The sequence below is a fragment of the Rhinoderma darwinii genome, chromosome 1, assembly GCF_050947455.1.
Source record: "Rhinoderma darwinii isolate aRhiDar2 chromosome 1, aRhiDar2.hap1, whole genome shotgun sequence".
In the NCBI taxonomy this organism is placed as follows: Eukaryota; Metazoa; Chordata; class Amphibia; order Anura; family Rhinodermatidae; genus Rhinoderma; species Rhinoderma darwinii.
This window is the reverse complement of record NC_134687.1, coordinates 246,032,403-246,045,357: the sequence shown is the minus strand read 5'-3', so window position 1 is coordinate 246,045,357 and position 12,955 is coordinate 246,032,403. Positions and strand designations below refer to the sequence as shown.

The 12,955-nt window shown below is 41.6% G+C and overlaps 1 protein-coding gene across 4 annotated transcripts in view; it reads left to right on the top strand.

Annotated features, from left to right (window-relative positions):
• The window catches only part of ACSBG2 (acyl-CoA synthetase bubblegum family member 2), a 79,385-nt gene that overhangs the window by 48,363 nt on the left and 18,067 nt on the right, over positions 1-12,955 (top strand). For all 4 annotated transcript variants that reach the window (XM_075863301.1, XM_075863321.1, XM_075863311.1 and 1 more), the window contains 4 exons: positions 3,553-3,809; positions 3,884-3,972; positions 8,912-9,032; positions 9,348-9,428. In XM_075863301.1, coding sequence (XP_075719416.1) covers positions 3,553-3,809; positions 3,884-3,972; positions 8,912-9,032; positions 9,348-9,428 — 548 coding nt within the window. The remainder of the gene's footprint in view (positions 1-3,552; positions 3,810-3,883; positions 3,973-8,911; positions 9,033-9,347; positions 9,429-12,955) is intronic.

Genomic DNA, 12,955 nt, shown 5'->3' with positions numbered 1-12,955 from the left:
AAGAAACTGAAATACCAGTAATACTCACTCCAAAAGCCAAATGGCGCTCCCTCCCTTCTGAACCCTACAGCGTGCCAAAACTGCTGTTTACTTCCACATATATGGCACCGCCGTACCCGGAAGAACCATTTTAACAACTTTCGGGGTGTCTCCATTGGCACAATCTGGGCACAATGTATTTGCCACTGAAATGGCATCTAGGGAAAAATGTAACTGTTGAATTTGCACCATCCGCAGTGCAATCATTTATGGAAAAGACATGTGGGGTGACCATTCTCACTACACCCGTTAATAAATGTTGTGATGGGTGTAGTTTCCAAAATGGGGTCACTTGTCAGGGGTTTCTTTTATTTCACATCAGAGCCTCTGCAATTGTGAACCAATACTTTGTAAATCGCCAAATTAGGCCTCAACTTCGCATGGACCTCTTTCACTTCTGAGCCTGGTCGAATGTCCAGGCAAAAGATTAGGGCCACATGTAGGGTGCTTCTAAAAACGGGAAACGCAGCATAATAATTAGAGAGCTGTCTTGTTATGGTGGCACAAGCTGGGCACCACATATTTGCATATCTATGGGAAAAAAATCCAATTTTCACTCCTGCAACATTGAGTGCACACTAATTTCTGCAAAACACCTTCAGGGTTAACTTACTCACTACACCCCTAGGTGAATACCTTGAGGGGTGTAGTTACCAAAATGGGCTCACTTCTGGGGGGTTTCCACTCTTTTGGTTCCACAGGGGCTTTGCACATTCGACATGGCGACCAGAAAGCAATCCAGCAAAATCTGCACTCCAAAAGCCAAATGGCCCTCCTTCCCTTCTGAACCCTACTGTGTGCCCAAACAGCAGTTTCTGACCACAAATTGGGTATTGCTGTACTCAGGAGAAATTACTTTACAAATGTTTGGGTGCGTTTTTTCCTTTGTTGAGAAAAAAATATTTTGTGCTAAAGCTACGTCTTATTGAAGAAAAAGGACTTTGTTAGAATTGGGCAGTGAAAATAATCTATGAAACACCTGTGAGGTCAAAATGCTCCCTACACCACTAGATGAATTCCTCAAGGGGTGTATTGTCCTAAATGGAGTCACTTTTGGGTAGTTTCCACTGTACTGGTCCGTCAGGGGCTTTGCAAATGCAACATGGCCTCCGAAAACCATTCCCCTTCTAAGCCCTGCCGTGTCCAAACAGCCGTTTATGACCACATGTGGGATATTGTTTTACTCAGGAGGAATTGCTTTACAAATGTCATACTGCTTTTTCTACTTTAATCCTTGTGGAAATGAGAATTTTTCGATTTTGCAGATTTTTCATTTTTACGGCCTAATTCCAATCATTTCTGCAATAAACCTGTAAGGTCAAAATGCTCACTATACCTCTAGATAATTTCCTTGAGGTGTATAGTTAACCAAATGTTGTCCCTTTTGGGGATTTCCACTGTTTTGGCCCCACTAGACCTGTTCAAACCTGACATGGTGCCTAAAATATAATCTAATAAAAGGAGGCCCCAAAATCCTCTAGGTGCTCCTTTGCTTCTGAGACCTGTTCTTCAGTCCATTAGCACACTAGGGTCACATGTGGGATATTTCTAAAGACTGCAGAATCTGGACAATAAGGCTGGGTTCACACGTGGCGGAATTTCACTTAAATTCCGCTGCGGACACTCCGCAGCGTTAATCCGCAGCGGAGCCGTTTCTCCATTGACTTCCACTTTAATTTAGCAGTGTTCGTTTAGACGATGCGTAAAATTCCGCTGCGGAGCATAGGCTGCGGAGCGGAATTTGTTGTCCGCCGCATGCTCTGGTCTGTTGCGGAGCAGTGGCGGACTGGTTGCGGACTCATGGCGGAATTTCTCCATTGACTTCAATGGAGATTCTAATTTCCGCAATGAAGTCCGCAGCTGTCATGCACATGTTGTGTGCTGCGGATGCGTTTTTGCTTTTTTAACTTGACATTTCTTCATTCTGGCTGGACCTATGTATTTCTAGGTCTACAGCCAGACTGAGGAAGTCAATGGGGCTCCCGTAATGACGGGAGCGTTGCTAGGAGACGTCAGTAAATAGTCACTGTCCAGGGTGCTGAAAGAGTTAAGCGATCGGCAGTAACTGTTTCTGCACCCGGGACAGTGACTACCGATCCCAATATACAGCAACCTGTCAAAAAAAAATAGAAGTTCATACTTACCGAGAACTCCCTGCTTCTGTCTCCAGTCCGGCCTCCCAGGATGACGTTTCAGTCTAAGTGACGGCTGCAGCCAATCACAGGCCAATAACAGGCTGCAGCGGTCACATGGACTGCCGCGTCATCCAGGGAGGTCGGGCTGGATGCCGAAAGAGGGACGCGTCACCAAGACAACGGCCGGTAAGTATGAAATTCGTTTACTTTCACTAGGGAAAGTGCTGTCCCTTCTCTCTATCCTGCACTGATAGGGAGAAGGGAAGCACTTTTCCCGCAGTCCGCAGCAGCTAGTCCGCATCAATTTACTGCACATTTTGGGCAGATCCGCCGCAGAATCTGCAACGCAGATTCTGTGCGGCATTGATGCGGACAGTTGCGGAGGAAATCCGCCACGTGTGGCCATGCCCTAAATATTACGTTGCGTTTCTCTGGTTAAACTTTCTGTGCTACAAAAAAAATGGATTAAAAATGAATTTCTGCAACAAAAAAAAATAATTTAGTAAAATTCACCTCCACTTTGCTTTAATTCCTGTGAAATGTCTAAGGGGTTTATGAAGCTTTCTAAATGCTGAATACTTTGATGGGTGCAGTTTTTAAAATGGGGTGACTTATTGGGGGTTTCTAATATAGAAGGCCCTCAAAACCACTTCACAACTGAATGGTGCCTGTAAAAATAGCCTTTTGACATTTTCTTAAATGTGAGAAATTGCTGCTAAAGTTCTAAGCCCTGTAACGTCCTAGAAAAATAAAAGGATGTTCAAAAAACTATGCCATTCTAAAGTAGACATGTGGGGGATGTTCATTAGCAACTATAATGTGTGGTATAACTGACTGTCTTACAAGCAGATACATTTAAATTGAGAAAAATGCAACATTGTGGTGGTTTTCACAATTAAATACTGAATGTATCAAGCAAATTTTGCTAGTAACATAGTCCAATGTGTCACGAGAAAACAATCTCCGAAGCGCTTGGATAGGTAAAAGCATTCTGAAGTTATTACCACATAATGTGAAACCTGTCAGATTTTGAAAAATGAGGCTCTGTCCTGAAGGCCAAAAGTGTCCGAAGCGGGAAGGGGTTAAACAATTGTGGTCTAATTTAATAAAAATAAACAAAGTTACATTGATCTCCTCTCAAATACTTTTATATCAACTGAATCATTCATCTGGTACATTTATAATTGGCAAAATGTCCCTATTATAATCCTAATATAACACAATGTCCCCATCTTTATCTGAATGCTTGACGTTTCATTAGTACTTCAACTGGACCACTTGACCTTTTACTTTAAAAAAAATAAAGTCCTAAAAGGTCTCTGCCTTCCAAAACCGTAACTGGAAAACTCCAATTAAATTCAATGTCTCTCCCCTGTAGGTGTCGTTTCTTCAAGCACTACCATATCTGACATGAAGCTGTGGACCACACAGAGGGACAGTGCTGTGCAGTTGCGGATGGAAGAGTCTGGCGTGGCAAGTGTTCCTGCAATCACTATTCACCAATTGTTAGTAGAGGCTGTTCAAAAATATGGTGATAACGTTGCCCTGGCATCCAAAGAGGAAGACCAATGGATTAAACTCACATACAAGCAATACTACGAGCAGTGCAGACTTGCTGCTAAAGGATTCATTAAGGTTCGTAGCAGAATTAAATTTTCTTTATTTTCTTTAGTGTTCATTTGCTCATGAAACCTCTATTCTTTTTTTAGTTGGGCTTGGAGCGATACCATGGAGTGGGCATCCTGGGATTTAACTCTGCAGAGTGGTTTATAGCGGATATAGGAGCTATACTTGCTGGGTAAGTGCTAATCTTAATTTGAGTATAAGATTGTGCCTTTTTAAAGAGACTCTGTCACCACATTATAGGTGGCCTACCTTGTACATGATGTGATCGGCGCCGTAATGTAGATTACAGCAGTGTTTTTTTATTTTCAAAAACGATCATTTTTGACGGAGTTATGACAGATTTTAACTCTATGCTAATGAGTTTCTTAATGGACAACTGGGCGTGTTTTACTATACGACCAAGTGGGCGTTGTGGAGAGAAGTGTATGACGCTGACCAATCAGCATCATACACTTCTCTCCATTAATTTACTCTGCAGATAGCGATATAGCTATATCGCTATGTGCAGCCACATAAACACACTAACTTTACTGCAGTGTCCTGACAATGAATTTACATTACCTCCAGCCAGGACGGGATGTGTATTCAGGCTCCTGTCACTTCTCTGCACGTCTCTGTGATTTACAGCATAGCAGGGGTAGTCTCGCGAGATTACGCTGTAAGTTGTCATTTACAGCGAGATCTCGCTGTGCTGTCCTGTAAATCAGAGACGCTACAGAAGTGGTCAGGATTCTGAATACACATCCCGTCCTGGCTGGAGGTAATGTATATTCATTGTCAGGACACTGCAGTAAAGTTAGTGTGTTTATGTGGCTATCTGCAGAGTAAATTAATGGGGAGAAGTGTATGACGCTGATTGGTCAGCGTCATACACTTCTCCACAACGCCCACTCGGTCAAAAAGTAAAACACGCCCAGTTGTCCATTAAGAAACTCATTAGCATAAAGCTAAAATAGGTCATAACTCAGTCAAAAATGATTGTTTATCTAAATAAAAAAAACACTGCTGTTATCTACATTACAGCGCCGATCACCATGTACAATATAGGGCATTTATAATCTGGTGACAGTCTCTTTGTTACAGTACGACTGTTTTACCATTTGAAAGATATCTACTTTGACCGCTGTGGGGCAACTGTTTACATATACTAAAGTCCTTGCTCAACTTTTATTAGTTGTGTAAAAAGGGTTGTAAAGGGATATAACCTTATGGCTTTTGGTTTCTAAATTGTATAAGAATGCAGATCAAGGTAATGTATCTTATCTGGTAGTGTATGTACATAAGGGTTCATTCAGACAAGTGTAATTCTCGCATTCATTTCAATGGGCCTATTTAGACATGCGAGAGTTTTCACGCAGCGAGCGTCTGTTGCGTGAAATATCGCTGCGTGTCCTATATTGGTTTGTTTTTCTGCATAGTGTCGCCCATTGAAGTCTATGGGTACGTGAAAAACTCTGACCGCACACTGACATCCGTGGGCTGTCCGTGTTTTAGCGCATCAAATGCAGAGAAATTTTTTAAAAAAAAGTGCTTGCACGGATGTAAAACTAATGCCACACGCAAAGCGCATGGATGCCGTACACAATGCACACTGATGGCGCACGGGCGTGATATCTAAGAAATGGGCTATATTCACACGCGCATGTCAGATTTACGTGCGTAAAAAACGCAGCATAAGGCCGGATTCACACGAGCGTGTGCGTTTTGCGCGCTCAAAAGGCACTTAACAGCTCCGTTTGTCAGCCGCGTATGATGCGTGGCTGCGTGACTTTTGCACAGCTGCCATCATTATGACACTCTGTTTGTAAACAGAAAAGCACGTGGTGCTTTTCTGTTTTCATTCATACTTTTTACTGCTGTTGCGCGAATCACGTGCGTGTCATGGAAGTGCTTCCGTGTGCTGCGCGTGATTTTCACACACCCATTGACTTCAATGGGTGCGTGATGCGCGAACAACGTACAAATATAGGACCTGTCGTGAGTTTTATGCAGCGGACAGATGCTGCATGAAGCTCACGGACAGTCTGTACGGCCCCTTAGACTAACATAGGTCCGTGCGAGGCACGTGAAAATCACGCGCGTTACACGGACCTATTATACGTTCGTCTGAATAAGCCCTAAGGCACAGTACATGGGATATATTGTCAGTGTTAAAGGCTATGTAAACCTTTTTTTTTTTTTTTAACAGATTAGTCAGTGTGTTTAACTTTCTAATTGTGTTTTATTAAAAATTTGTTTTACTTCTCCAGTTAGAGCAGCTATATGTAGCGCTAAATCCAGCTCCTCGGGTCCGCGGACCCGACTGGCTCCGTGTCGGTGGATCCTGCATGTCAAACATGCATGGCCCGCTGACATTGAACCAGTCAAGTCCACGGGACTGATTTCAGGTCATAGCGAACGACACACAGCTGCTTTGTATCCTCTATATACAGAGCAGCTGTATCAAAAAGTTAAACAAATTTTCACTAAAAATGAATTAGAAAGTTTTGCCAAACACCATAACTGACCTGTCCGTTAAAAGAAATGCTCCTCAAAGGTGTACATGGCCTTTAATGCAATGAAACGTGAAGTCCTGTGCAACACCCCCCCCTTTCTTCCTGGCAATGTCCATTTTATTGTGCACTGGCCTACCTGACTCTTCTACATTTCCTGAATATTTCTAATACATGTTATATCCTATTAGAAATAACTGCACTAATCTAACACTTAGCCACTCTGAAATTGTGAGGGCATGTTTATTGCTTTGCACACCCTGCTTCCTGCATAAACAAGCACGGTATGCGGAATGCTATATTCACATGATGGTGAAAAAAAAAATAACCATTAAACTGAAAAACAGTTATTCATGGCCGATTTGCATCAGTGTCTCAATTTTCATCCATTTGAAGTCCGTCTGTCTTTCTTTTTTTTTTTTCCCATGTATTTTATATGTATACTGATTTGATGATGAGCTTGTGTGTCTGCTGCAACAGTATAGATACTCAGCATTATCGGTCTATAGATACCCTGTACATTATACAGAGACAGAGCAGCATGTGCACTATATATACTTTGTACGGATGCTCTGCGTCAATTGACATTATACATATTAAAATAATTTTTTATTTTTTTTGTGGGGGGCGGTGCAAGCGATGATGGGGGAAGAAAAAAAACAATCAAATTCTAACAGGTGTGTTTTTTTTTTGTTTTTTTTGTGGCATCGTGTGGCCAAACGCCACGCGCTTAGTTCGTGTCATTACTGGGGTGGCATTAAAACATTTTAATTTTTTTTTAATTCCCCCTAAGAGATTTGATGGTCCGACTGCCTGATTGCTGTTGCACATAAGTAATGTAATATATAACTGTCAGCTTTACACTGACAGGCAGCCTATTAGGCCCTGCCTCTGGTATCGGTACGAGGCGTGCATATCTGTCTTTTTGTGGGCCTGAAAGTAGTTTCTAATGCAAATTTGTCATTGTGGTGGCAGGCCGTGCCCTTTCCCTCAGAGGGGTGTAAATGCGTCAAGTCTTTTGTTTTTATTTATTTTTTTGCACAAATTGCGACTTCCTTCATTGGCGACTATTCTACGCCAGAAAACCAGTGTAGAAAAGTAAATACATTCACCCCTGTAAGTTTTTATTTGAAACTGCAATAACTGTAAACTTAGTTTTAGTATTTTTGCATATACTTTGATTTCTCATTTGCATTAATTTAAGTGTTCCCACAGGGCGGATATGCTGTTTATAAAATCAGGCAGCATGTCAGACCTGGAACCCGCAGTATATTCCGTCCAAAAAATCGCACAGGTTTTTCGAACGGAATAGCCGTTGCGGAAGAAAGCCATTCATACTTACGCCCTCCCTCTGACATCCGCTCCGGTCTCCCTGGATGATATAGGCCATGTGACGCTGCAGTAGTCACATGGGATGCAACGTCCTCCCAGGAGGCTGGACTGCAGGAAGGAGGAGGGCGTTCTGGGTAAGTATGATATTTTTTATCTTTTCCGGAATTGTGGGGAAAACACGCAATGGAAAATCAACAGTAACACAGCATAAATTGACAAGCTGTGGATTTAAATTCTGCACCGCAGGTCAATTTATTCACGTTTACGCTGCATGTTTTCCGCAGCGTCGGCATGAGATTTTATAAATCTCATCCACTTTGCTGCTGCTACTGTAAATGCTGCGGAACGTACACACGCCATTCCGTAGCAGAAATTCTGCAGCGTTTAGGCTACGTGTGAACCCTGCCTAAGGCCTTATTTACACGAGCGTAGTTCACATCCGTGAAAATCACGCGTGTCGCACGGACCTATGCTAGTCAATGGGGCCGTTCGGACATTCCGTATTTTTCACGCAGTCTGTCCGCTGTGTGAAACTCACAGCATGTCCTATACTTCTGCGTTTTTCACGCATCATGCACCCATTGAAGTCAATGGGTGCGTGAAAACCACGCACAGCACACGGACGCACTTCCGTGTGCCGCGTGTAATTCGCGCTACAGTTGTTGAAGAAATGAAGGGAATAATAAAACTGCCTCCTTTATTTCTGTTTATAAACCTCAAAACCACGTGTCATAAGGATGGCATATGCGCGATAATCATGCAGCCTAGCACCAAACACTGATGACACACGGAACTGCAACACGCACACGTTCGTGTAAATAAGGCCTTAGTCTGTAACGGTAAGTTCCTAAATGGCAGATTTCTTATGCAGAAATTTATCCTATACATTTTAATGGGATTAGTACGGTAAGTGCAGAATTTGCCCCATTCAGATCTGAGACCGATTTCTGCAATAAAGCTGCCAGGTGTGGACGTGCCCTAGCTATCATCTTGGTTCCTACAATTCAATGTTACCAGAGAGCCGTAATCTAGTAGAATTCAGCATTTACTTTGTCTAAATAGCCAATAAGACTTCTAATGAAGAAATAAATTAGTAAAAGTACCTTTTTTTTTTTTTTAAGTTACTATGTCTGCATAAAACAATCTGTGGACCATTGTTCTGGAATATCATTTTACGGAGGCTTATTCTCTTCTGATAGTAGGTTCTCAGCACTTGCTGTATTGTAACATGTACATGCCAGTGATGTTTATAGTACTGATACAATTAGTTGCGTACTTCTGTTCTAGAGGATTTGCAGTGGGCATCTATACCACGAACTCTGCAGATGCATGTCATTATGTGGCAGAAAACTGTGAGGCCAACATATTGGTGGTAGAAAATCATAAGCAGCTTCAAAAAATTTTACAGGTAAGTTGTCACTGGATAGTCTCCAATTGCTACTGTATGCAGTGAAACTAACTTTCTGATTATAGATGTGCTTTACATTTAGAAAACTTGGACAATGACATCAGCTGGTAAGAGCATTTCTTGGATTCCACTAGCCTTCAAAATAGTTCTTTAGCTCAGTATCTGCAGCTGTCCTTTTTTTTTTTTTTTTTAAATCCTGATCCAAGGAGCCCAACTAACTTTTGTCTGAATACTAACAATTTAGTAGCTCAGAATGTAACTTTGCCGAGTCCTACTTTCAGTTGGGACACAATTGTTGAATCTCTTGTTTTTCAGGTTCAGGACCAGTTGCCTCATTTGAAAGCCATTATACAGTATAAAGATGAATTAAAGGAGAAGCGACCCAACCTATATACAGTATGTATACCAAGTTTACCTGTGGGGTGGGTGTCCGTTCTCAATATCTTGTGCTAAATGTAACTTGCTTTATGCTTTAAGAAAAACGTCTATTGAAGGGGTCAGCAACCTGGGGCACTGGTGCCACAGCTGGCACGTGGGGCATGGTTTGCTGGCACACTTACGTCTCCCAGTGTCCAGCGCTGTTGTGTACTTGGCGCTGCTGATCACTAGGTAAGAAAGCAAGGCTTCACTGTTTGTCACTGCAGATCGCTTGGCAAGCATACAATGAAGCGCTGCGCTCTCCTGGTGATCAGCGCTGCAAGGATGCGACGTAATCACTCTGTAAAAAAGTTAGAAAAAGTTGGTTACTCGTGTGCTGAGTAGTAGTGGTGTTGAGTAGTAGTCTTGCTGCTATTCAGTCACCTCGTATGCACCACATCTATGCAAAGAAATTGAGGGACAAGGATCACACTGAAATGTAAAATGGTATAACTGGTTTGTCACATGTGGTAAGTTTGTCTTAACCAGTTAGTGACCGGCCCATAGTGTTTTTACGTCGGTCACTAACGGGCCTTATTGCGATGCCATAGACTTTTTACGTCGTGGCATCGGAATAAGTAAACAGAGCCGGGAGCTGTCAAATCTCCTTGCTCTCAGCTGCCAGAGGCAGGCACGGACAGGCATAATACACTGCAATACAGAAGTATTGCAGTGTATTATAAATGCGATCGGATTATCGCATAGTGAAGTCCCCTAGTGGGACTAGTAAAAAAGTAAAAAAAAAAAAAAAAGTCAATTAAAAACCCACTTTTTCCCCCTTACAAACTGCTTTATTATTAACAAACAAAATAGTTAAAAAAGTTACACATATTTGGTATCGCCGCGTCCGTAACAACCCCACCTATAAACTTATTACATCATTTAACCCGCACGGTGAACGTCGTAAAAAATAAAATAAAAAAACATGCAAAAATTGCTGTTTTCTTTGAATCCAGCCTTACATAGTTACATAGTTACATAGTTAGTACGGCTGAAAAAAGACACATGTCCATCAAGTTCAACCAAGGGAAGGGAAAAGGGAACGGAAAAATTTCTACACATAGGAGCAAATATTTTTTTGTTCTAGGAAATTATCTAACCCTTTTTTAAAGCCATCTACTGTCCCTGCTGTGACCAGCTCCTGCGGTAGGCTATTCCATAAATTCACAGTTCTCACTGTAAAGAAGCCTTGTCGCCTCTGCAGCTTGAACCTTTTTTTCTCCAGACGGAGGGAGTGCCCCCTTGTTTTTTGAGGGGGTTTTACAAGGAACAGGATTTCACCATATTTTTTGTATGTGCCATTAATATATTTATATAAGTTAATCATGTCCCCCCTTAGTCGTCTTTTTTCAAGGCTAAATAGGTTTAATTCTTTCAATCTTTCCTCATAACTTAAATTCTCCATGCCCCTTATTAGCTTCGTTGCTCTTCTTTGTATTTTTTCCAACTCCAGGGCATCCTTTCTATGAACTGGTGCCCAGAACTGAACTGCATATTCTAGATGAGGCCTCACTAATGCTTTGTAAAGTGGCATTATTACATCCCTGTCCCGCGAGTCCATGCCTCTTTTAATACACGACAATATCCTGCTGGCCTTTGAAGCAGCTGATTGACACTGCATGCTGTTATTGAGTTTATGATTTACAAGTACACCCAGATCCTTCTCAACAAGTGAATCCGCCAGTGTAGCGCCCCCTAGGACATATGATGCATGCAGGTTGTTGGTACCAAGATGCATAACTTTACATTTATCTACATTAAACTTCATTTGCCAAGTGGACGCCCAAACACTTAGTTTGTTTAAATCTGCCTGTAATTCATGAACATCTTCCATAGTCTGAACTATATTACATAGCTTGGTGTCATCTGCAAAAATAGAAATAGTGCTATTAATCCCTTCCTCTATATCATTAATAAATAAGTTGAATAATAGTGGTCCCAGCACTGAACCCTGGGGTACACCACTTATAACCGGTGACCATTCAGAGTAGGAATCATTGACCACAACTCTCTGGATACGGTCCTTGAGCCAATTCTCAATCCAATTACAAACTATATTTTCTAAACCTATAGTCCTTAATTTACCCATTAGGCGTCTATGGGGGACAGTGTCAAATGCCTTTGCAAAGTCCAAAAACACTAAATCCACAGCGGCCCCTCTGTCTAGACTTCTGCTCACCTCTTCATAAAAACAGATTAGGTTAGTTTGACAACTTCTGTCCTTAGTAAAACCGTGCTGGCTGTCACTTATAATGCTATTTATTGTCACATAATCCTGTATATAGTCCCTCAATAGCCCCTCAAACATTTTCCCCACGATGGATGTTAAGCTTACTGGTCTATAATTACCCGGGGAAGACCTAGAGCCCTTTTTGAAAATAGGCACCACATTTGCCCTGCGCCAGTCCCTTGGCACTATACCAGTCACTAGAGATTCTCTGAATATTATGAAAAGGGGGACAGAAATAACTGAACTAAGCTCTTTAAGAATTCTAGGGTGTAACCCATCTGGTCCCGGAGCCTTGTGCACATTTATTTTATTTAATTTAGCTTGGACCATCTCTACATTCATCCAATTCAGTATATCAACTGATATATTAACAGAACTGGCACCGGCTACATCAGCTGCTCTTTCTTCTGTTGTATATACAGAGCTAAAGAACCCATTTAGTAACTCTGCCTTCTCTTGATCCCCTGTGATCAACTCCCCATTACCATTATCTAGGGGTCCTACATGTTCAGACCTTGGCTTTTTTGCATTTATATGCTTGAAGAATTTTTTAGGATTTGTTTTACTATCCTTGGCCACCTGCCTTTCATTTTGTATTTTTGCTAATTTTATTACATTTTTACAGATTTTATTAAGCTCTTTATATTTTACAAAGGCTACAGCTGTACCCTCAGATTTGTATTTTTTAAATGCCCTTTTTTTGTCATGTATTGCCCCTTTCACAGAAGGTGTAAGCCATGTGGGGTTTAATTTGAGTCGTTTATACTTATTACCTGTAGGAATAAATTTTGCACTATAATAACTCAAAGTAGATTTGAAAATCTCCCATTTATCATTTGTTCCATTATTTGACATTAGTTCTTCCCAGTCTATATCCTGAATTGCCGCCCTCATCCTGGGGAAATTGACTTTCTTAAAATTAAATGTTTTTGCCCTCCCAGCCTGCGTTTGTTTTTTACAGTATAGGTAAAATGTAACTATATTATGATCACTGTTACCGAGGTTTTCACGAACATTGACATTCCCAACAAGATCTGCATTATTAGAAATGACCAGATCCAACAGAGCTTCACCTCTAGTCGGGTCTTCCACAAACTGGCCCATAAAATTTTCCTGCAATAGGTTGAGGAAATGTCTCCCCTTTGCAGTTGAAGCCGAACCATGACACCAATTAATATCCCGGAAATTAAAATCTCCCATTATCACTACAGTACCCGCCTGTGCAGCCCGCTCCATCTGTTTATATATCTGACCTTCCATCTCCTCAGTTATATTG